Here is a 25085-nt window from a genome sequence, read left to right as displayed (position 1 = left end):
GCTTTGGTACTATCACAAGTAGTACTTTGGTAAATCACATGCAAACCAACAAGGTCAGAATGCAGACTCAAACCTGCTGGTGAATTAACACAAGCTATTTAATATCAACAAAAACTAGTCAGCATTATATTGTAAACCTAATGTTTCAGCCTTGCCTCAGAGTTCTGCCACCTAACTGGCCTAAGCAAAAAAAAAACCCTTAGAAACAGACTCCTTACTCTACTTGCCCCATAGAGCAGGGCCAACTATGCTTTTCATCCCAGCAGGATGATTTTATTTCACATTTCATTTGCTTTCAATATTCATCAGTTTACTCAACGGGAAGTGCCCAAGGCCAAAGTCGATTAAAAGTCATCCATACGAGAGGTAAGCAACCCTGAGCACATCGGCTAGGAAAGCAGCAACTTTTGGAGAAAACCTCATTGCTGGACAGTCAAACCAAGGTGATGTGCAGATCAGAGACTGACAAGTTGTCTGAGGATCTTAAGCTCCTATATCAAACTTCTTACCATATATCAGAACACCAGGATGTCTCTACCTATTGCTAAAAGGCAAGGTGAAGGAAGCCAAGACTCCTTCCTTTAATAAGCTGGATGCTGGCCTGGTAGTGGTATTTGTATTTCAATCAAATTCTAGCGGAGGGGACTTCCCTGGTGGTGCAGTGGTTAGGAATCTGCCTGCCAGTGCAGGGGACATGGTTTCGAGCCCTGGTCCAGGAAGACCCCTCTTGCCACGGAGCAACTAAGCCTGTGCACCACAACTACTGAGCCTACGCCCTAGAGCCTGCGTGCCACAACTACTGAGCCTGCGCCCTAGAGCCTGCGTGCCACAACTACTGAGCCTGCGCACCTAGAGCCCGTGCTCCGCAACAAGAGAAGCCACCGCAATGAGAAGCCTGCGCACCGCAATGAAGAGTGGCCCCTGCTCGCTGCAACTAGAGAAAGCCCTCTCGCAGCAATGCAGCCAAAAATAAATAAATTGAGAAAAAAAAATTCTAGTGGAGGGAAAACAAACACTGAGCCTGGATTTAGTTCATTCCTATCAGTTCTGAGTTTTAAATGAGAACATCCTCATGATGTTCATGAGAAGGCCCAACTTGCACATCAGAACATGATGTTCACGTTCATCCTCATGAGAAGGCCCAGCTTGCACATCAGATTAGTATGACTTGATCAGATAAATTTGATCTCAAACAAACAGAACTCAGCTCCATACATAGATAGTTCAGGATTTGGAGCCATTGCAGAAATCTGGATTTCAGAGTTCCAATTCCACCAAATTATTTTGGAGTAGCGATTTGTTCTAGCATTCCCCCTTTCTCTATGAGGAAAATAATTACCTTGTAATACAGATTCCCAATGCCACAGGCCATAGACTATAAAGATGTGCTGTGTACACATGGTCAAACATTAAATAGCCAAGGGTTAAAATCAAGTTGAGCTGAGTCTGAATGAGTTCTGGAATGTAAGATTATACCAGAAAATAAGCACTTAAAAATCAACTATTAAAAATTATTTAAAATTGGTAGTCAAAACTTTCAAATGCCATTGGAAAGCAGAAACAATTATTCCTGAGCACTGTCAGTTGACGAGTGTTTCTGTATTTACTGTATTAACTTGAAACTCAACTGAAGGCAGTGAAGGAACAAGGTATTTTCTTTGACTGGCTTTGCCAGTGTAGGACAGCTGATAGTGATTCTGTCACCAAATTAGTAAGCTCTTGTTCTTTTGTAATGGTAACTAAGGTACCAATCTGTATCTCCTCAACTCCTGGGCTAGAGGTCTAATATGCAATTTTGTTGAAGGCATCTGACAGACATGTTTTTGTATTTCCTAAAGAAATGCTCTACGAATACTTTCTGAAAGCAGACTTAAGATTTGTTGTGCCTATGTGTATTTTTTTCCCTGACATTTCTGCATGCATTTGTGGCTCCAGCAATCAATCACTTGAGAAAAATTTATCCTTAACCCTTGAATCTAGAAATGTGTGATAACTGGCTTTTAAAGATAACAGAATTGCATATCTTCACTTCAACATGCATTATCAATTTCAGTGTCTTCCAAGGGGAAGAATGATACGGTTTTAGAAGAGCTCAGGAATGCCAGCAGTGACAGTGAAATAGGTTCCAAAGGTTAAGGCTAAAGCTGAATAGCAGCCCATCTTGGACAAGCACCAAGACTGAAGGCTAATTTCAGTGCATCTGTTGATGGAGAACAGAACCAGATATATCTGCCCACCCCAACTCTCTTAACTAGCTACAGACTGCTCTGCTGCTGCCAACTACAAGGACACACTCAGACCTCTGCAGAGGAAGACCTCTCCAGCTCCATTTACGTCTCCCTAAACTCCTAGGAGGCTTTTTGAAAAAAGTATATCTACACTCAGTTTATTTGGAACAGATGCTTTGCACTAGCGCGTAGAGCTGAACTGATCTCAGTGGAAATCCGATTTCCCCCTTTATAACTGACAAGAATCTAGTCCCATTTTGGCTCTAGAATTATAGGCAGAAAATTATGTTAAGAAAATGGATGACGTTTTAATTCACTGATCAAACACAGGACCAATTCCTGAAAAGTTTGGAGAAGCTGACTTTAGCTATGGTCACACAAATCTATGAAATACCTGAGCCAGGATCTAAACCTAACCCAAAAACCTGTGTTTCCAAATGTATCATATTTTGGAAGTGCTGTCGGGTCACAGAGTGCTGAACGAACTTTGAGCAGTATGAAGACAGAATGATGTGACAATCTTTATAATCTTTGTATCAATTATAAATGCTCAGTGTCAAAGATTCACACCAGACACTAGATTTTCAAGCCTACAGTATTTAAGAAATAAAACCATTCAAGTGTGGAAGTTGTTCCCAAAGAGGCTCAATCTATAAAATAATAAAAGGCAAGGACTGTTTCTGGCAAGACAAGACAAAAATCAAGGATTATAAATCTATAGTTTTATTAAGACAAAAACTGACAGTGTTGGTATGAAGTTTAACATTTAAACAAAAGTTTTCACAGAAACCTAACACATGCCTAAAAAGATTTTACAACGGAGTTCTAGATGCAGGTCTAAATGATGTCAAGAACTGATGGATCTCATGATCCAAGACAGCATTTTGGGTTTTAGTTCATTCTTAGGATTAAAAAAATTTGTTTTGTTTTAAAGTGAACCACTGCCCCAGTATGAAAATTTAATCTTCTCCTGAGACCAGGGCTTCAGAAATCATTCAACTCTTGAAGTGACTCAGTGAACTTGTGCTGTCAGTGACTGAACCCTGCCACCAATGGTTTCAAAGTTCAAAAAACAGAGGCTCCAAGAGTTTTCCACCCTAAGAGCACCGGCCCTTGTCTTTGCCTACTCTCCCATCTCCTATACCACCCTCTGCCCTTCCCCAAATACTTCAGCCAGTGGCTTGGATGGAGAAGCTGATATTTATAACTTCAAAATTGGAAAAGAAAGGGTCTTCTTGTCAATTTCAAGAATTAGCACCTCTAAGACAGAATGATCTGCCTGTGTATACACTCCAAAAAGACTTTTCCTCAACCAGCTTCCATCCTCCAAAATGGCAGCTTTGGTAACTTCTTAACTGGGAAGTTAAGAAGTTACCAAAGCTTAATGCTTTTTGGGAACAGCATTAAGCTCAGGCAGGGAACACCTTGGCTTCTAAGTTTCAGGCATTCACAGCTTTTAAACAGTCTCTCACAGTCCTCATTTAGGTTGCCAACGACATTTTTTGAAAGGATGAAATATTCTGGACACAGAACCATATCATCATTAGTTGTTCTTTCCTTTCTTTCACCATTTCCCCCCAACAGGCCCCAAATTTTAACAAAAATGATCCTAACCCATCTCCCTTCTTTCCCACCCCATCCCTCCCACCCCAAATAATACACCAGAAATAGCCAAAAACTACATACATGCTACGCTGTAAAAATGCAGAGTTAACACTATTGGGAAGAAGGCTGTGGGTTGTGGAGATGCTCTTTGAAGATCTATAGTATCTTTTGCTCTCCCACATCCCATTCTGCAAGTTTTGTCCTTCATAGAAGGCCCTTTGCTTTTCTCAGCAAAGTTCAGAATGGGTTGCCTTGAAACACTGACCCTCCTTCCCCTCCACTGGGATGGGTGTGCAAACTATACAGCATGGAACGGCTTTAAAGCACTTGGGCTGCTGTAGGGCACAGAAACTATACTGGCTCTTCAAAGGACATCTTCTCAAGCCCCCTCTACGGTGTCAAGACAAGTAGAACTCCTTCTTTCCCCACTTGAAACCCACAGTCAGATGTGACAGGGGCTGGTACTCAGGACAGTTAATTCTTGTCATCTTTTTTGTCATCATCCTCCGAGGGGTAGGAATGCCACGTCAGCCTTTCCTCATAGAAGGATATGACAACCTGTGGGCACTTGACATTGGCTTCCTTGGCAGGGACCAGGTCAGCCTCATCAGAGTTTTTCCTGCAGAACAAAGCACAAAGAGACTTTGAGACCAGGTGCTAGTGGTCTCCTAACTTGGATCATCCAAGGGCTTGGGCTTTTAAAATATTAATTCCAGGCTTCCCTGGTGGCACTGTGGTTAAGAATCCGCCTGCCAATGCAGGGGACATGGGTTTGAGCCCTGGTCCAGGAAGATCCCACATGCTGCGGAGCAACTAAGCCTGTGCGCCACAACTACTGAGCCTGCAAGCCACAAATACTGAAGCCCACGCGCCTAGAGCCCGTGCTCTGCAACAAGAGAAGCCACCACAATGAGAAGCCCGCACACCGCAACGAAGAGTAGCCCCCGCTCACCACAACTAGAGAAAGCCCACACGCAGCAACGAAGACCCAACGTGGCCAAAAATAAATTTTAAAAAAAATTTATAAAAAATAAATTAATAAAATAAAATATTAATTCCAGAAGAGCAGGCCAGGGAAGGATGATAATATGGTGTAAGCATCATTTACTAGCAGCTTTTAGTCAAGTAATATCCTCGGAGATCTTCTCCCATTGAAAATGCCCTCTAGATATCTTTGTCAAAAGCTAACTCTGAACCCCTGGGAAAGGCCACACACACACATACAAAAACATGACTCTCAGATTCTCTGAGGGAATAAGAGAGGCTACCATACTCTTCCAAAGCCATATCCCAGCTGCTAAAAGCCCATGGAAAGATCTTGGCTTGGTAATAGGATTTAATACCATGTTGGATAATAAATGCCAATTTGGCACTGACCAGAGCCAGTGCAGGTGGACACTTTCTTGCTTACTCCTAATCATACTGTTTAACACTACCAAATGCCATGCTCACACAGATAGGCCACAACTCCCAGGTGCTTTGAAATGGTGCTTCAAAACTGGGAGGTAGAAAATAAAGGAACTGTTACATAATTCTCTATTTTTTCTGAATTTTAAAATGTTCTCAGAAATTGAAAACCACATAGATATTACAAGGGACTTAGGGGTAAGCTCTATTTTCAGGTCATTGGGAACATCCTAGATGGAAGCAATAGCATAGGGCAGGCAGCAGATAGATATATATGATGGGATCTCTGATGAGACACTACCCCAAACTTCCAGAACTCCAGCAACAGGTACACCAAAGCCACACAGCCCCATAGAACCAGGGAAGAGTAAGCCAGTAAGGTATGTTTTTGAACAACAGACAAGAGAATGGGAGGGAAAGGAGTATAACAGTATGGGAACCTGAAGCAGGCTGCCCCTTGTTGACAACTCAACAACAGCCTTTGAAGTAAGAGTCCAGTCTTTTCACTGCACAGAAAAATAGCTACTTTGGGAAATGAACAAGTATCTCCATTCTCCAGGAAAATCACTTTAAAGTAAACTTGGTTTGATAATCAACATCTCATCTTATCTTAACTTGCAGAGTTACATTCAGCTATAATCTTTACACACACTAGTGAGTGAACCAAAGGAATACAGTGTCAAGCAATAAGGAGGTGCTACCATTACTCAGACTGGTCACATGCAGCCAGAGAAAGTGTATTCTAGTTGGATTGAATAAGTCCTGGTATTAATTCCTTTCCCCCATATGCAGCACCTTAAAAATGAACTTTTCTCCTAGAGGCTAGCAAAAAATAAACTAAAAGAAGGTCAGATTCAGTAAACACCTAGGGAATGCATGGGAAAAAAAATAGAGGTTTAGCCGGTTGTGTCATAGGCTTTCAGTGTTCAAGTTAGGCCTCTCCTGCCACCTTCTAAAGGAGAGGAATTAGTACAGATATGAGTTTCCGAGAAGGTTCTAGACTGACAAAAGGACAAAGCCCCTAGAATGCTGCCTTCTTTGGCACAGGCTTAGAATTATTCACTCCTAATTTATATTTTAAGGACAATGATTGAGCTCCACTTTGGGGGGGAGGAGAACAAGCACTTCCAACAAGCAAGAAAAAGGGAAGAAAGCCTTCCTTTTGGACAGAGAATAGAGAAATTATAGAGAATTTTGGGTTAATTACAGTTCTTAAGATTCTCAAGACAACTGCTTTCATTAAGCTGTTTCATGGAGTACTACCACCACTGGTATTTATACTTATAATGGAAAAAAGCAGGCTTCTCTATGCTTAGTATAGTAAAGGGGCCTTGCTGACCCCTGCTGGCAGATACTGCAATTGTAGAATCTGCACAAACTGGAAAGGATCTAACAGTCAAGGACAAAGGAAGAGCTACAGAAATTCTTTCCTAACCCTGAGAAGTTAACAGAATTTCTGATCCTGGGGCCAGCCCGATCTTTATTAAGGAGGTGGTGGAAGGGGAGGGTGGTTCAATCACATTTCTTTTTTTCCCCCTTTATTTACATAAGTGAAATGTGATTCCTCCCCATACCCTCTGCACTCCAGATTGTCTCCCACCTCCTAAAAAAAAATGGGCAAAGATCCGAGAATCCTAAGGGCCCCTACCTGTAACTCACGAGTCCAGGTTGGCAGTCAGGCCGAGGGTCACTATCGAAGGACTATGCCATCTTAAAGATTTCACACTTGGGCGACTGGAATTTTGAAGGTCCAGCTCTTTTCCTCTGGTATGGAACAGATGTGGAGAAGAAAAAAACAACCACACAGAGCCACTGGCAGACTCACCATTTCATCAGGAACATGAGTTCTCCACTGGAGTCTGTAGCTCCAATAATCCGCTCCGGTTCCAAACCCCGGGCAAAGCCTCGTGGCTTTTCTGACTGTAAAAACCAGAGAGATGGAACAATTTTAACTATATGGGACTGTCCTCCGGACTGGGGCCACTCCTGTTTCTCTGACAATGTAATCAAACCCTTTTGCCAATATTTCACCAAATCTTTGGCTCTAAGTCACAAGCCTTTTAGAATCCTTCTAAGTGATTATTCCATCAAGTTTTGAAGTGCTTGAGGTTTCCCCATATGTAAAAAGGGACCCACATCTCAAGCAAAATAAATGTTTACAACTGTTCTTCACCCTCAAAAGGTACCTTACTTTACAGTATTGAATAGATTAAAACCTGTAATGATTAAAACATTGACAGCCATCTCCTCACAGGAATGAATTCCCTTGCACTTACTGTTCTTGAACCTAACATAAAATAAGAGTAGATTATGTGGCTTCATGAGATTGAGCCCTCAAATATATATATTTTTTTAAATAAACGTATTTATTTATTTATTTATTTTTGGCTATGTTGGGTCTTCGTTTCTGTGTGAGGGCTTTCTCTAGTTGTGGCAAGTGGGGGCCACTCTTCTTCATCGCGGTGCGCGGGCCTCTCACTATCGCGGCCTCTCTTGTTGCGGAGCACAGGCTCCAGACGCGCAGGCTCAGTAGTTGTGGCTCACGGGCCCAGTTGCTCCACGGCATGTGGGATCTTCCCAGATCAGGGCTCGAACCCGTGTCCCCTGCATTGGCAGGCAGATTCTCAACCACTGCGCCACCAGGGAAACCCCCTCAAACATTTTTAAAGCATTAGCCTATCTAACATTCCAAAAGGATTGAGAGCCAGCTGCTGAGATCTAAGGAGCAGCAGACAAAAGTGCTTAAATTATCTGGCTTTCAGCTTCTTTGACAGCAGCATGAATTCTAGGCTAGTAAAAATTCTTACTTCGAGCCTTACCTCTTCTTTCTTCTTCTTTGGTTTGCTCTCCTCCCCCTTATCTTCCGAATCAGAATCAGCTTTGCGCTTGCCTCCCTCTGATTTATCTGTCTCGTGTGCTGTTTTCTGTGACTGCAGGAACTCAGCAATGAGGTCGGGGCAATCCAGGTTTTCTTCTGGCTCCCATGTGTTGTCCTCACTGAAACCAGAGGCACACGAGTCACACTTTCCACTCAAAGTTAGCACACTCACACTAAGGAGAAGCACAGGAGGACAAGAGCTGGTGTCCTTGGAACAGAGGAGTTAATGATAAAAAATAACTGGATTCTGTCCAAGACCAAGAACTTGACAAAGTTGACATTTCTTGGGAGGCGGTAGGGGGCTTTTTAGTACAAATTGAAAGCTTAGAAACCTGCCTCCTTCAAAAGAAAGTTACTCTCTCTTTGCAAACTTTGATCAGTGTAAAGCCACACACAAAACTGCTCATCAGCAATCAGTCTTGCATGATAGCACTTTGTACATGTAGGTCATTTTCCTAATTAAACTATAAGCCATGAACGCCAGGCCTGAGTCACAATGTATCCATCAGAGCACCCTGGGTCATGCACATTACCAGTCTCCTGAGAAATAGTTGGTGACCAAATGAATGGATTTTCCTGGGTCAATGAAACTTACTCTGAGAACCCCTTCCACTTTAGGAGGTACTCCACTTTGCCCTTTACCACTCGACGGTCGAGAACTTTTTCCACCACATATTCTTCTTCCTCTTCTTCTAGCACCTCCTCCACTTTCTTCTTGTTTTGTTTTTTCCCCATAGTGCCCGCCAGCTTTCTGGTATAAAGGGTGACGCTGCTAAAATGATAAAGGAAATAAAAAGGACATTAGGGTACACTCTTCTTAGGAGAATATTTGGATAAGAAAACCAGGGACATCATAGATGAATTTAATAGTGCACGCTTGGGACTTCCCTGGTGGTCCAGTGGTAAAGAATCTGCCTTCCAATGCAGGGGACGTGGGTTCGATCCCTGGTCAGGGGACTAAGATCCCACATGCCATGGGGCCACCAAGCCCGCGTGCCACAACTACTGAGCTCGTGCGCCTCAATTAGAGAGCCTGCGTGCCGCAAACTACAGAGCCCACACGCCCTGGAGCCTGAGTGCCACAACTAGAGACAAAACCCGCACGCCAGAACTAGAGAGAAGCCCGTGCGCTGCAACGAAGAGCCCGCATGCCTCAACGAAGATCCCGCGTGCTGCAACTAAGACCCAATGCAGCCAAAAATAATAAAATAAATAAGTAATAAATAAATCTTAAAAAAAAAACAGTGCATTCTGCTTCAATAAATGTTATGCCTATTCATCTTCAATACCCAACAGTTTTCTATGTTCAGCTAGAAAGTTAGTTTTCTAAAACAGCCCCAACTAATCTCACAGCAAAACTTCTTTATGCTTGCATATCCACTTAAAACTTTTATACCCATTCTTTCTAAGTTAAAAAAGCTCCCAATACCCCTTTACTTACGGTATCTAAAATATTACCATTAATTTGAAAAAAAAGCAATCCTCCTAAAAATAAGGTCTATACATCAAACCTATATACATATAATCCTCTGATCCATACTTTCTAATTCTCTGAATGTTTTTCAATTTCATCACAGTATTGGACTTGGATTTTTACTAAGGGAAATGGCTTGTCCTATTTATTAAACATCTAGTTTAATTTTCCCTTTTGTATATGCATATATAATATAAGCAATTCTTCTGCATTGTTAAACAATCTCTTTTGAGTCCCCTTAAGGTTCTTTATGTAGTCTTTTCTGAATGCCACCATTAATTTATAATTCTCAAGTTTCTTGTGAACTTTTTATTCTACTTTTTATTTCTAAGGCTGAGAAGGATTCATAAAAATGCCAGAATGACCATGGAATTCTCTAAACGAATTTGGAAATAAGTGGGGGGAAAAAGGTGGGTATCACAGATAACAGAACCTGAATTTATTCTTTTGTAAAATATATCATCAGGCTGGGTAACCTCTAAGGGTTTTTCCAGTGCTAAAATTCCAGTCCCCTATAAATCTATTTTCTTCAGTCCTTCATACAACTCTTGACTGTTGGTAAGCATAAAGCCTTATGATTACAAATGTGTCAGTAGGTGGCGCCATAAGATATCTATACAACAAAATTGATCTACAAAACTGGCTGCAATCTACAAATTGATAGGTCAGCTGCCCAGAAGGAAATACAAAGAATCAAGAGTATGGCAGATGATCGAAGACAAGAAAGTAGTTACTACCATGTTTCATGTTTGAATTTAAGGCAATGCTAATTGGGGTTTAAACTGGTTATTCCTAGCATCCTTGGGAAAAGGAGTCAGTGAAAGTAGGCTCTTCTAAATAGTTTTAAATTGGCACGTGTAGACAGAACGTATTTTAGAAAGAGTTCATCTATAGACTATATGAAATATAACACCCTTAATAAAAGTCAGGCTCATCAATATGAATCAGTTATAGTATCTACAGATGCTTATTTAGGTTTATACTCTGAGATATTCTCATGTCTGAATATGAGCAATGCTGACTTACTGAAACAACAAACGTTTGTTTGGCTACTAGAAAATTCTGGACATTGCTGGAGACCGGAGATTTAAGAGAGTAAGTAATGGTCCGTCTTCCTGAAACCTAATGTCTGGTAAGAAAAAAATATAGATACCTCTTCCACTAAAGGTATTCTGAACTTTTGCTGAGTGGCACACACACACACAAAGTTTTCTGAGATGCTTTCAGTGCGGCCTAAGGCAACACCCAATGCCCCTGTCCACACAGTTCAAAACACACATCTGCGCTAAGACTGTTCCTCTCCATTTACACACCAAAGATTCTGCTTTCCTTCCCTCCCCAACCCATCTTTTGGTGCCATGAGTTTCCCTTTTTTTGTTACTGAACAGACTAATCAGTGTATTGAATGTCACCTTTTGCTAATTATTGGCTAGCTTCATTGTGCCTCTGATTCAGAGCCTGTTGCTTCTTCCTGGAGGGAGATGCTTTCAGGTTTTCAGAATTCTGATTGCCATGACAAGTGTTATTTTATAAGGAAAGGAAAAAAAATCTAATTTTTCTTTTGGATAAATGCAGTAGTGTTTGCTCCGAAGAACAAGTGCTACTCCTTGCTTGCTTCCTTTCACTGTCAGTTGAAGGGGTAGCAAGATTCATGCATCAGTTAATGTGTAAAGAAAAATAAATTGACAATCACCTTTCAATAACAAAGGGTACCACAACTCCCTACATTAGTTTGGACTCAGAAATTGGAAGCTACTCCCTTTCTCAACAGACAGAAAGAAAACAACGGGTTACAGACAACCCCAAACCAGTAACTGTCCCCTAATAACCCCTCTCCCAAGTAATTAAATTTAAGAAAGTAAAGGAAAGGCAGTCTATCACTCCGGCTTCAGAATTCAGAGATATTGAAGGCTCTGTGTTGTCTACATTAATAGCTATATTTGTCTTACAAAAAGAAATAATACTGAATCCTGCCCATCTGACCCTGTTACTACAAAACAAAAAGGTAGGGACAGCTTCTAGCTCATCTCTAGCTACTGCAGGCCTTCCCTCCCTTTATCGTTAGCATGGCCTCAAGGAGAAGGAGTCATAGCATAAGAATATAATCCTTTAGGTTAGGTAAAGAAAACCCCCAAATAGGGAAATCTAGAGTGAGACCGTTTGATTTTCATCTTTACTCACTTAAATTCATTGTCCTAAAAGCAACTCAAATGAGAACTGAAGAATGTAGAAAACACACTTCCATTTCTCTCTTGAGTTTTCTTAACTGGCTCATCCCAGTATTTATCTCCAGGGATTGGATTCTCTTTATGTTGGAGACTCTCAGCCAGGCTTCCCAGTGTGAGTTTTTTCCTTATTTATAGGTACTTCTCTGGGGTCCTGAATAAACCATTTGTCAAAATCAGTAGAGAAGTGGATTAAATACACAACCCACTCTTCCTATAGAATCTATTGATAGCACCTTCAGACAAGCCAAGAGCTCCCTTAAATATGACAGGCCAATTATTTGCATATAGTTTCCAAATCGATTATTTCAAGAGAGACCACCTCTCCCTGAATATGGCAATCTCCTAATACTAGCAGTGACATCTGGAAGGAGGGCTTTCAACTGGAATTGCTTGGCAAGGATATTCAAAGTAACTCAGATCAGCGTAGTAGCACAATGGAAAAATGCCTTTAGTCAATGCTATTTGCCACTCTCCCTAAATATCCTGGCAACCAAATTATGGCATAAAAAGTGCCATAATCATTGAACAAAGAGTCAAGATATATACTAGAACATCACAAGATGTACACAAGAGCGAACAGTTCTAAATTAACTCAGAAATCTTAGGGACTTCCCTGGTGGCCCAGTGGTTAAGACTCCGCGCTCCCTATGCAGGGGGCCTGGGTTTGATACCTCGTCGGGGAACTAAGATCCCACATACCGCAATGAATCCCATGCGCCACAACTACTGAGCCTACGCGCCACAACTAGAGAAGCCCTTGCACCGCAACGAAGACCCAGCGCAGCCTAAATAAATAAATAAATAGATTAAAAAAGAATCCTTGGACAAGTCTTCTTAAGGGGGCTTCCCTGGTGGTGCAGTGGTTAAGAATCCGCCTGCCAAGGCAGGGGATACGGGTTCGAGCCCAGGTCCGGGAAGATCCCACATGCCGCGGAGCAGATAAGCCTGTGCACCACAACTACTGAAGCCCGCATGCCTAGAGCCCGTGCTCCACAACAAGAGAAGCCACCGCAATGAGAAGCCTGCGCACCGCAACAAAGAGTAGCCCCACTCACTGCAACTAGAGGAAGCCTGCACACAGCAACGAAGACCCAATGCAGCCAAAAAAAAAACAAAAAAAACAAAAACCAGTCTTCTTAAGGCTCATCAGGATGTTTCAGACAAAAAAACCTTAACCTAGTTAAGCTGCTACAATTTTTACCTAAATATTTACCGGGTCTGCCACATTTTAAGATGCCTAGAAAAATAATACGTTACATTTGTATTGCACTTTACAGTTTACAAAGTGCTACCATGTTATCTCATTTGATCTTTGAAACAATCCTATAAAATAAGCTATTCAGATGTTATTGACACCTCAGAGATAACACAATAGATTTACATGAAATAAATCTTCTAAGGTCACACAATTAACAAAAAATACAGCACTTCAGTATGGACATCTCCCAGCAGGGCTGGGCTAATGGCCCTGTTGCACACACAGAACTACGAGCTAGCTACACACTTACAGGGGAAATTTCCCTCCAGCCTGTACGAGGAAAGGACTGAAAGGTCTGACTTTAGTCCTCTCTACAATTTGTCATCAGTAAATAAGGAAGTGACGGATAATGATTTTCTTTCAAAAAAGACCTTGGAATATGTATAGGTGTTTAAAAACCAATGGTTTTTCATTGGTTACTGGAATATGGAAGGTATACACTGTTAATTAAATCAGCAGGCAGTGACAAAGCTTTGGTTTTTAGGGCCCAGCAGTCCTCTCAGTCTTTTAAATTGACAAGTGCTAGATGGTGCAGAAGTTTTGAATTTTTGTAGCCTAGCAAGTAGGCTACAGAGAACTACTGAGAAAATGCGAATTTTAAGAACCCCAAATTCTTCTACAGTGTCCCAATAAATCCAGAAATAGTGTAAATCTGAAGCAAGAGTCATGAACTCATAGTTCTTTTAAGAGAAAAAAAGAGCACAGTTGCAATTCTCCTGGTTACCTCCTCCACTCCTACAGTTAGGAGCTAGAAAATGGAATGGAGGAACAATGCTACTTGCAGGCAGAGGCAGTGAAGTATCAGACACAGGATTAGGCATTCTGTTTTTGAATACAGGCATACCTCCAGACCCCTGCAATAAAACAAGTCTCACAAATTTTCTGGTTTCCCAGTGCATATAAAAGTTTACACTATATTGTAGTCTACTAAGCAATAATAGAATTATGTCTAAAAAACCAATATACATACCTTAAAGAATACTGCGAAAAATGCTAACCAACATCTGAACTTTCAGCAAGTCATAACCTTTTTGCTAATGAAGGAAGGGTCTTGCCCTGATGTTGATGGCTGCAGAATGATTAGGGTGGTGCGTTCTGAAAGATGGGGTAGCTGTGAGTTAACTAAAATAAGACAACAATGAAGTTCTCCACACTGACTCTTCCTTTCACGAACTGATTTCTCTGTAAGATTCATGCTGTTTGATAACCTTTTACCCACATAACTTCTTTCAGAATTGGAGTCAGTCCTCTCAAACCCTGCTGCTGCTTTACCAAATGAGTTTGTATAATATTCTATATCCTTTGTTGTCATTTCAACAGCCTTCATAGCATCTCCACCAAGAGTAGATTCTGTCTCAAGAAACCACTTTTTTGGCTCAACCATAAGAAGCAACACACCTGTTGAAGTTTTATTATGAGATTGCAGCAATTCAGTCACTCTTCATACTGCGCTTCTAATTCTAGTTCTCTTGCTATTTCCATCACATGTCTATTTCCTTCACTGAAGTCTTGAACCCCTCAAAGTCATCCACGAGGGCTGGGAATTAACTTCTTCCAAACTCCTGTTGGTGTTGATATTTTGACCTCTTCCGATGAATCACGAATGTTCTTAATGGCATCTACAATGGTGAATCCTTTCCAGAAGGTTTTCAATTTACTTTGCCCAGATCCATCAGAGGAATCACTATCTATGGCAGCTATAGCCTTACAAATGTATTTCTTAAATAATAAGACTTGAAAGTCAAAATGACTCCTTGATCCACGGGCTGCAGAATGATGCTGTGTTTGCAGGCATGAAAACAACATTAACCTTGTACATCTCCATCAGAGCTCTTGGTGACCGAATGTTGTCAATAAGCAGTAATATTTTGAAAGGAATCTTTTTTTCTAAGCAGTAGGTCTCAACGGTGGGCGTAAAATAATATAACTTTATTGTGTGCAGCAGCCCTTTTCACACCAAGTATTAGTATTTCCATGTGAAATAAGTTAAGATTTAAAATGATAAGTTATTGTTAAGGAGATGCATTGGGCAATAGAAAAAGCTGAAGAGAGTTTTTGTCTGAAACTGGAAAACAGAACAGTCTGGAAAAAAAGGACCACACGTTGCTAAGCCCAAAAAAGGAGCTTGGAGACCATGCTGTAAACTATGTTGTAAACAGATGTGCTGTCATCCAGGCTTTGTTGTTCCATTTACAGAACACAGTCAGAGTAGATTTAGTAGATTTTAAGGGCCCTAAGATTTCTGGAATGGTAAATGAGCACTGGCTTCAACTTAAAGTCACCAGCTGCATTAGCCCCTAACAAGAGAGTCAGCCTGTCCTTTGAAGCCAGGCATTGACTTCTCCTCTCTAGCTATGACAAAGTCCTAGATGGCATCTTCTTCCAATAGAAAGCTGCTTCGTCTACACTAAAAATCTGTCGTTTACTGTAGCCAACTTCATTATTTTAGCTGGATCTTCTGGATAACTTACTGTAGCTTCTACATCAGCACTTGCTGCTTCACTTTGCACTTTTATGTTATGGAGATGGCTTCCTTCCTTAAATCTTATGAACCAACCTCTGCTGGCTTCAAACTTTTCTGCAGCTACCTTACCTCTTTTGGCTTTCACAGAACTGAAGAGAGTTAGGGCTTTCTCTGGATTAGACTTTGCCTTAAGGGAACGTTGTGACCGGTTTAATCTTCTATCCAGGCCATTAAAACTTTCTACATATGAGCAAGAAGGCTGTTTTGTTTTCTTATCATTTATGTGTTCACCGGAGTAGCACTTTTAATTTCCTTTAAAAACTTTTCCTTTGCATTCATAACTTGGCTAAGCAGCGCCTACCTTTTGGCCTATCTCGGTTTTCAACATGCCTTCCTCATTAAACTTAATCGTTTCTAGATTCTGATTAAAGTGAGAGACAACTTTTCCTTTCACTTGAACACTTAGAGGCCATTGCAGTGTTATTAAATGGCCTAATTTCAATATTTGTTGTATCTCAAGGAATAAGGAGGCCTGAGGAAAGGGAGAGAAACTGGGGAAGAGCTGGCAGATTAAGTTTCGCCATCTTACATGGGCATGGTTTGTGGCACCCAAAAACAATTACAATAGTAATATCAAAGATCACTGATTACAGATCACTATAACAAATATAATAGTAATGAAAAAGTCTGAAGTATTGCAAGAATTACCAAAGCGTGACACAGAGACATAAAGTGAGCAGATGTTGCAAAAATGGCACTGATAGACTTACTCGACACAGGGTTGCCACAAACCTTCAATTTGTAAAAAATGCAGTATCTTCAAATAAAGTGAAGTGTAATAAAACAAGGTATGCCTGTGGTTGGTCCTAGTGAAAGGATATGATAAGGATCTGAGAAGACAATGTGAGCATAGCTCCTGCTTGCCATCACATACATGAATTATAAAGGGCTACCCCAGAACTTCCATACTGATTTCTTGCCAGCTTGAAAGGTCAAATTCCAGATGTGAGGACAAGGTAACAGCTACAGACCTCTGAAACAAACCAGTAGGCCTTTTTAGGTAAACACTAAGGTGAAACATTTAGAATGCTGGTCTGGTGAGATGACCATCTGTACTAAGAAAGAATTCACAGGAAAGCAGACCTTGAGTAGAGAACTTTCACCTACATGAGAATAAGAATCACCTACGGAGTTTATAAATACAGATGCCCAGATCCAGTGAGTCAGAGTGTAGGGTGTGTGTATGTGCATTATTTAAAAAAATATTTTGTTTTTCTAATTGTAATATAATACACGTATTCACATTCAATTAGGGAATCAAAGTTCCCTGGCTCAAAACCTGTCAAAGCTGTTCTTCTATATGTAAACTGACCCAGATGCACATATGTGAAAATAGATATTATAGTTCTATAATCTGCCTTTTAATATAATGTAATGCATCTCTGACATTGTTCCATAAAGGTCTCCATTCTTAAGCTGCATAGTATTCCATCTTGTATGGACATACCATACTCTAACCATCCACCTAATGATGAAAATTTGGGTTGTTTCCAATTTTTTATTATTGCAAACACTGTTGCTTTGACCATGGCACCTGCATCTTTAAAAGCTCCTTAGGCGATCTGATGCACTCCTTGGATATAAGCCATTGCTATAAGAGGATTGGCAGAAACTACATTCCTCAGGTGAAATTACATACATTATTGCAGACATAAATCAATTCTCATAGTTAGCTAAAAGGTAAGTGAACGTTTTACTTTCTCCATAAAAATTTAGAATAAGGCTGAACAGTAATAACTGATGTTCCTGAAAACAAAACCTCTACATCACATTCAACATCATTCACTCTAGACCTTTTTTGTACTAGCAATGAACCTGGAAGAGCACTACCTGAAGGGTCCTCACAGTTCCTTTCACCAGAAGAAAGCTAGTATGAGCACCAGAAGCATGATATCTTTGCTGTCCTTGACCTCTCAAAACTTTATGCTTATAGGTAGTTATATATATTTACTGCATAACTCAGTTTTCTCATCTGTAAAATAGGTGTAACAACTCTCATGGAATTCCTTTGAGGTGAGCTTTTATGACCTTCTGGCATTCATTATCTATTTACATATTTGCATATATGTCCTACTTCATTAGATTATTTACTGCTTTAAGGGTAAGGATAACTCTCTGAAATCCAGTGCATTAGGAACTCAGTGAGAAAATACCATTTTTGTTCTATGTATATGGCTGAAATTCATGGCTAGGTTTTTCTTTCTTTCTTTCTTTTTTAAATTTATTTTGGCTGTTGGGTCTTCGTTGCTGCACACAGACTTTCTCTAGTTGTGGCGAGCGGGGGCTACTCCTCCTTGCGGTGCGTGGGCTTCTCATTGCGATGGCTTCTCTTGTTGTGGGGCACGGGCTCTAGGCGCACAGGATTCAGTAGTTGCAGCACGCAGGCTTAGTAGTTGTGGAGCACGGGCTTAGTTGCTCCGTGGCATGTGGGATCTTCCTGGACCAGGGATCGAACCCGTGTCCCCTGCATTGGCAAGTGGATTCTTAACCACTGTGCCACCAGGGAAGTCCCCTGGCTAGGTTTTTCAAAACAGCAGAGCAGCTCCAGAACACACTCAAGAAGGACCCAGGTCGGACTGGTATGAATGACCAATAATTATAAAACAGAAACCAAGATCTCATTTCTGGAAGACTGAGATAGAAGAGCTGCCAGAAACGGAGAAATCACATTTCATATACCTAAAGTGTAGGAATTTCTTATGTTCTTTCTTTTATCTCACCCAGGCAGCAAAACAAAGTAAGAAAGCCTTTGTAGTTAAATGGCAATAGGAATCTATGTTCCTATGAAGACAGATAAGATAGGTGAGAAAAAGGAAGTAAATTCTGGATACAAACAATGGAAAATTTCAACAGAATTATTTACAAAAGGAATTTTAAGATATCTGAAGAACTACATAAATACCAAAAGTCAGTTTTAATGATTCACACAGTAAAGTTCTGTAACAAACTTCAGAGGTTGTGATTTCAGGCTCTAATTTTACAGATATACTTTTAAAAAAGGCCAATCACCCAATTAAATGAATGGTCTTTCTAAGAATTCATATAGCTTTTACTGAGTTCAAGACAAAATTATGACATTTTTGACTTCTCTCCACTCAAACTCCATATCTAGTCTCTTACTAAATCCTGTTGATTTTATATCTTAAATATCTTCTAATTTATACATTTGTCTAGTCCCACTACTACCATCCTATTCCAAGCAACCACCATCTCTTGCCTGGATAACTCCCAACCCAATTCATTCTCAATACTAGCCACTGATGTAAAAATGCAGACCTCTTCATACCATTATCTGTGGGCATTTGAGCTCAAGACCACTGCACCTAACCCTATCAATCACAATTACCTTGCCCTTTGCTCCATTCTTCACTTGACCAATTCCCTTAGCTAAAAAAATGTCATCATCAGAAGCTTCCCTGAAGCCCCAGATTAGGTTTAGGTTAACTCTTCCTGTGAACATGCTCCTACAGTATTCATTCATTTAACAGTTATCTATTGGGTGCCTATTATGTGTGAGACACTAGACAAATAGGGTGAACAAGACAGACAAAATCCCTGGTCTCTTAGAGTTTATATTCTAATGTGGACAAATGAGTCAGCATGAGTGGGAGTGTATGCATGCATGCATGCGTGTGCAGAGTAGGGCACAGACAAGAAGAAAACATTAGTGATAAATGCTATAAAGAAAATATCTTCAGGGGCTTCCCTGGTGGCGCAGTGGTTGAGAATCTGCCTGCTAATGCAGGGGACACGGGTTCGAGCCCTGGTCTGGGAAGATCCCACATGCGGCAGAGCAACTAGGCCCGTGAGCCACAACTACTGAGCCTGCGCGTCTGGAGCCTGTGCTCCGCAACAGGAGAGGCCGCGATAGTGAAGAGGCCCGCGCACCGCGATGAAGAGTGGCCCCCGCTTGCCGCAACTAGAGAAAGCCCTCGCACAGAAACGAAGACCCAACACAGCCAAAAATTTAAAAAAAATATATAAAAATAAATAAATAAGACCCGGCACAACCAAATAAATAAATTAAAAAAAAAAAAAAGAAAATATCTTCAGATTAAGTGACATTTAAACAGAGACCCAAATGTCAAGGAGACAACTCGGCAAAAATCAAAAAAACATACCAAATTTAAAGAATAGTGGGTTCAAAGTCCTAGGGTGAGAAGAGCTTGCTATATCTGAAGAACAGAAGTGTGGCCAGGTAGAAAGAGCTATATTGCGGGAGCAGCAGACAAGGACCAGATGATAATTACCGTGCATTTCACTCCCCACTTCATTCCTTCATCTAGCTCCTTTTTCCATTCCTTGTTTTCCTTACCCATCTTTTGCCTCCAGCTTAGGTTTAACACCTAGTCAGTTAATGGCTATAAAAGTTTATAACTACAGCTCTACTAGTTTTTAATTACCATCTATTAAAAAACCAAATCAAATCAATAAGGATTTACTAAGAGCCTGGGTGGAATAAAGGGTGACCAATTCATCCCAGCTAAAGCACTGAAAGCTTCTGAAAGTTCCACATCGCAGGATGTGGAACCCCCTCAGACCCAGGCAAATGGAACTGTTTGGCCAGGCTAGCAGCATATGCAGACTCACAGGAAGTACAGGCTTTTGAAAATCCCACAAGGACTAGTAATAACATAATAAATTTTACTGAATACTTAACACTTAATGCATAGAAAGGCACTTAATTCAATGCTCACGACATCTCTATTAAGCCCATTTCACAAACGAGGAAACTAAGGCTTACCGAAGCAAAGAAAAATTCCCCAAGTCCCCCCCTCAAGGGTAAGACACAGAGCCAGGACTGTACGATTAAAAACATACCAAAAAGGTACAAATGCAAGTGAAGTTCATTTCAATAGAAGAAATGACAGGAGTATGTAGTAATTAGCAAAAGAAATGTAAGCAAGAAGAAGTAGCCACCAAAGCACTACCAGGGCTTGGAAGAATAAATGGCTAGGGTGATTAGAAAGGTTTTGAAAAGCTGGGATTGAGGCAAGGTTCCAATAGCATTTGAAAAACTGGACTGGAGGGAGGCGATTTAGCCCAAGGAACTATTGCTAACAAAAGCAACGGAGGTAGACAGTGTGTAAACCAGTTTGGGTGGGAGTACACAGAATAGGAAAGTGGCAGGTAACTGCTAAAAAATTTTCTACAAAGTCTCCTCCTCCTTCCTTAAAAGAAAGGCCAAACTCCACAATTTACATCTAACACCCTTTAGATCCAACCATTCCATACTCCTACTTCCCTCACAAAACCTATTCTCCTGTCAAAACAGAAAAGTACAACCTGAACATATCCTGCACATTTCCTCCATGCATGGATTTGTTCATTATTAAGAAGTGTGCTCCTGTCCAAGACTAGTAGTCAAAATCCTACCCCTCCTTCAAGAGCTAGCTCAAATGCTACTTCTTCCATGATGCCTACCCAACTTAGCTAAATATTATTTCTCTTTTTCTTGTGGCTCCCAAAGCATTTTATTTCTATTTTTACTCAGACACTCAAAGGTAGGTCTGGACCCAGTGTAAGCTGTTGAACCCTATATGGGCAATAAGAATGTATGTCTCAGATTCAGATAACCAGGGAACAGAAGTCCAAAGCTGTCAGCTTTTTAGGGAATGATGAGCAAATAAATCGGATCTGCAAAGAAGTAAGTATCCTTGCTGAGCATTAGCAACTACATACCAGTCATCAAAAGGCAGGTGAAGGCATGTGTAGTATATTCAGTTTGTAGTCCTCCTAACTCATGTTTCTAAACTGCTTTTAGTTTGTTAGCTGTGGCTGTTTGTGAGGCAAATGCTTTCCAGATGGAAAACTTTACTGAGCAGAAAACAAGAACTTGTGCCACATACCCGGTGGGCAGGAGTTTCATTTTTAAAGAAATCCCGGTCCTCAAATTCCAGGATCTAGGACTAGAATACCAGTGTGTGAATAAAATTAGAATTTTATCTGAGACGTGTCCAGAAGCTTGGCTAACTCCTTTTCATGGTGCTGATAGAAATGAAATTATAGATATAGCTTGGGTTTAGAGGCCATAGGGATCTGTAAATATTAGTAGAACACAGTGATACCTGATGCAAATATTTTAGTTTAAAATGAAATAAAAGTGATTAAAAAGCAAGACCAGAATAAGAGCAGAGACCAAAGCATTCACAGACAACAAAACAAAACCAGAGTACTGACGCTAACTTCTCAAATACCATAGTTCTGTTAGGCCCTCAGTGTGTTAGCTATTATTAAAGAAAGGCACAATTTCACAGACAAATTAGGCTGCCCCCTTTTGGTCAGTAAATCATAAAAGCTTAAAAGGCAGGAAAGATTTAACAAGTTATTCAAATACTTACAGGATCAGAATTCTGTCCTCATTCAAACAACTTCTCCAATTAACCTTGGAAAGGCTATTCAATTTTTCAGTAGACATCACCATTGAGAAATACTTATTAACTCTATACAAAGGACACAAATGATTTTTCAACGTACTTATATAACAGAAAATATTCAAAGTACTATATAGCTTGCTGTTTAAACCCAGAACCTGGGTCCTCTCCTAGTACTTGCCTAAGGTATTTAAAACTGCCACTTGCACAATCTGCATAGCTTTTCTGTATTTAATACCAGGGTGAGTATATTAAAAACATAGGCTAAGACAAGCATGCCAAGGGCAACAGTTTTACTCTGCCTAATGTCATAGAATAAAAACAGGCAAATTGATTACATAAATGCACATCAGGTCATTCTACTAATACGGGATTCTCAGAAAAGATCTCAAAGCCCTATCCATTCATTCAACAATATGAATGGTCAACTATGTGTCAGACACTTGAATGAACAAGAGGCACGGCCCCATCTTATATAGGCCATAAACTAGCCATTAGCATCTTATTCCAAAAACTCTTCAGCGAAATAACCTATGATGCAAAAAAGCCATCAAATCTAATGCAAAATCTGTTATACCACGAGAGACAGTATATGAAAAAGGAAGATTTCAATGGATAAACTACTACAAAATGACAAAAATGCATCAATTCTCTTTAAGTGGTGTGAATTCAAAAAGAAACATTTTCCTAGTCTCTAAAATGGGCACCAGAAGATATAATGGTTGCTTCCTTTCTTTAGATGATTATAAAAATATTAGTATCCTGTAGTCAAAATGCAGAAGGATAGGGTACCCTTACTTGGTCTCCTTTAATCAAGAAGCTAGAAGCACCAAGCTACACAATATTTACATTTTTAGTGAAAAACAATTTAGGTTACAGCAGCCAATGAAGAAAATGGCACCAGAGGGAAAACTGGAAATGACTGAAGATTCTGAACTGCCTTGAAGCTTTATTAAGGTGTGGCCGATTCCAACACTGCACCATTCAGTCATATCACTTTCCATGTAAATATCTGTAAGCACCTTGGAACACAGGCACTAATTTCCCAATTGTATTCCTGCATCCATTCCAAAACGCTGGACCTTTTAGAACAATTTCAAAATGGTGACCTGATTCTTAACACATTTGAGGAGGATAGCTTACCCCTGGCCAGAGGTTCTAGTATAACTGATCTTTTTGTAAATTCCACCTCAATTGAGCTCAACCAATACATGTCTGAATATAGCAACAATCCATGAAAAATCTTCATCTGAAGTTTTGGAAAAGGGGTAAAGTACTGCTCCCTTCGTATTCAAATTTTCCAGCAAGGACAAGCTGGCTAAAAAACTTAAGAGCCCAAGGAAAAAAGAAAACTCACAATCTCATGAACTTTTCCACTTTCTCTCTCAACCTCCCACACCGTCTCATAATCTCTCACTAAGTTAACTTCATTCCTTAAATATGAACTCATCTACACATTTCTACAATTTCACCGCAGTGAAATTGTGACCAGCAACAATCTCAGATAAAAACTTATGGAACTAATTATGAATCAAAGCAAGAGCTGCACTTGGACTTTTTAACTCCCTAAAGGAATCAAGGAGTGAAGGTAGTAGAAAACCTGGAAAAGAGAAGAAAGTGTGTTCCATCTTTTCTTCACACATTATTCTTATTGCCGATCAACCAGGAAGCAAGGGGTGGCCAATTTCCCCCTTTTCTTCTTCACACCTCACAGAAAATGCTCTCGGGACCTCCGCCCCACTTGCCCTGACAGCTTCTCCCCGCCACCCCCTCGCCCCCAACCCGAGCCAAGCTAGGCAAATACTACCCCTCCTCCTAGCCCCTTCCTCGATTTATTCAACAGATCTCTTCCCCCAGTAGCACACTCTGGGCCGCCCGGCCCACCCTTACAATTTCCTCGAAGTTACCGTTCCCCAGCCCTGCAAGCGGAATTCCTCTGGCAGCCCCGGCTGGACCCAATATTCTCAGGTTACATTTCTAAACCTCGGGTCTCGCAGTCGTCAACCCTCCCTACGCTTGTCCAAGCATCCAGGCTGCCCCGTCCGTCCCCTTCCCAATTTACCCAGTGTTTTCTCTCCAACCCAATCCCGCAGCCGCCCACCCAAGCCAAGGAGCATTGTCTTGGTCTACCCAGGCCCGAAGAGCGACCCGCAAGTGCTCGGCCCACCCAGAATCACTTCAATTTCTGGCTCAGGAGACGCCGCCCCGCCCTCTCCATCCTTCTCGCGCCAGTCGTCCTACCCACTGAGCCCGGCGGAGGGCTCGGCGCGGGAAGGGCGCGGGAGTCGGGCGCGCTCCCCGCTCCCGACCTCCGCCGCGAGCGCGCGGCCCCTCATCCAGGGCTCCCGCCGCCGCCGCCGCCGCCGCCGCCGCGCGCCTCCCCCCCGCTTCCCCGCCTCTAGCGGCTCTTCACCTCAGAGCAGCGCCCACGAGCCCGAGAGGAATCGGTGCCGCGCTACTGGCGCGTCTTGTCGGGCCGGCCAGGGGAGTGGCGACCAGAAAAGCAACACGCCGGTTGACCGCGGTTGAGCCCCTCACTGAAGCGGCGTACCGCAGGCCCCGGCCAACAGCCCTCCCCTCAGCCGAACAAAAGAGCCTCGCACTCTGCGCTGCCCGCCGGCCGCATCGCGCAGGCGCGACGACCCGCCGCACAGCGCTGTGGGACTCGGAGTCCGTCCCAGACTACAAGACCCGAAGTGCTGCGCGCCTTCCACGGTGCCACGCACAGTTTGCGAGGGTTTCGAGTTTTACTTAGTTCTTCAATAGCTAGTGCCGCCGAAGCGTCTGCAGTTTAAGAAGCTGCAACCTAGAAAATTAAAACGTGTGGTTTTACAAGCGAGTCTCATGCTTGGTGTGAAAAATCAACCACTTCTGGACAGTTCACATCCTTGAAAATTTTGAATCTTATAACAGGTTTCTCACCAGATCTCTGTAAGGCTCCTACTTCTCGGCGTTGAGATTACAGTACTTCCCTTTCGAGGACTTCCCTGACCCCTTAGGCTAGGTTAGGTCCGCCTGGTAGGTGTCATCATGGTATCTCATTGGCTGCACCAATGGGTGGCTTTAGTGCCAAAACCCCCATTATCCATGAACACCCCTCCCTCACCCA

General features: G+C 41.6%; 1 protein-coding gene across 2 annotated transcripts; it reads right to left on the bottom strand.

Annotated features, from left to right (window-relative positions):
* Positions 1–2935: 2935 nt before the first annotated feature.
* On the bottom strand, positions 2936–24620 carry CBX1 (chromobox 1). Of its 2 annotated transcripts, none has more exons than XM_082373237.1 (5): positions 24390–24620; positions 8714–8887; positions 8060–8237; positions 7066–7160; positions 2936–4452 (listed from the first exon to the last, which is right to left on the bottom strand). In XM_082373237.1, exons 2-5 carry the CDS (start codon positions 8851–8853, stop codon positions 4308–4310), a joined length of 558 nt encoding a protein of 185 aa, XP_082229363.1. In that variant the 5' UTR covers positions 8854–8887; positions 24390–24620; the 3' UTR covers positions 2936–4307. The 2 variants fall into 2 exon arrangements, with proteins under 2 accessions (XP_082229363.1, XP_082229362.1); XM_082373236.1 differs by having other exon boundaries at positions 8714–8890; positions 24390–24619.
* Between the last annotated feature and the right edge of the window lie 465 nt (positions 24621–25085).

Source organism: Balaenoptera borealis, assembly GCF_965194805.1.
Source record: "Balaenoptera borealis genome assembly, chromosome: 20".
NCBI classification, from domain to species: domain Eukaryota; kingdom Metazoa; phylum Chordata; class Mammalia; order Artiodactyla; family Balaenopteridae; genus Balaenoptera; species Balaenoptera borealis.
This window is presented reverse-complemented; position numbering and strand designations above follow the sequence as displayed.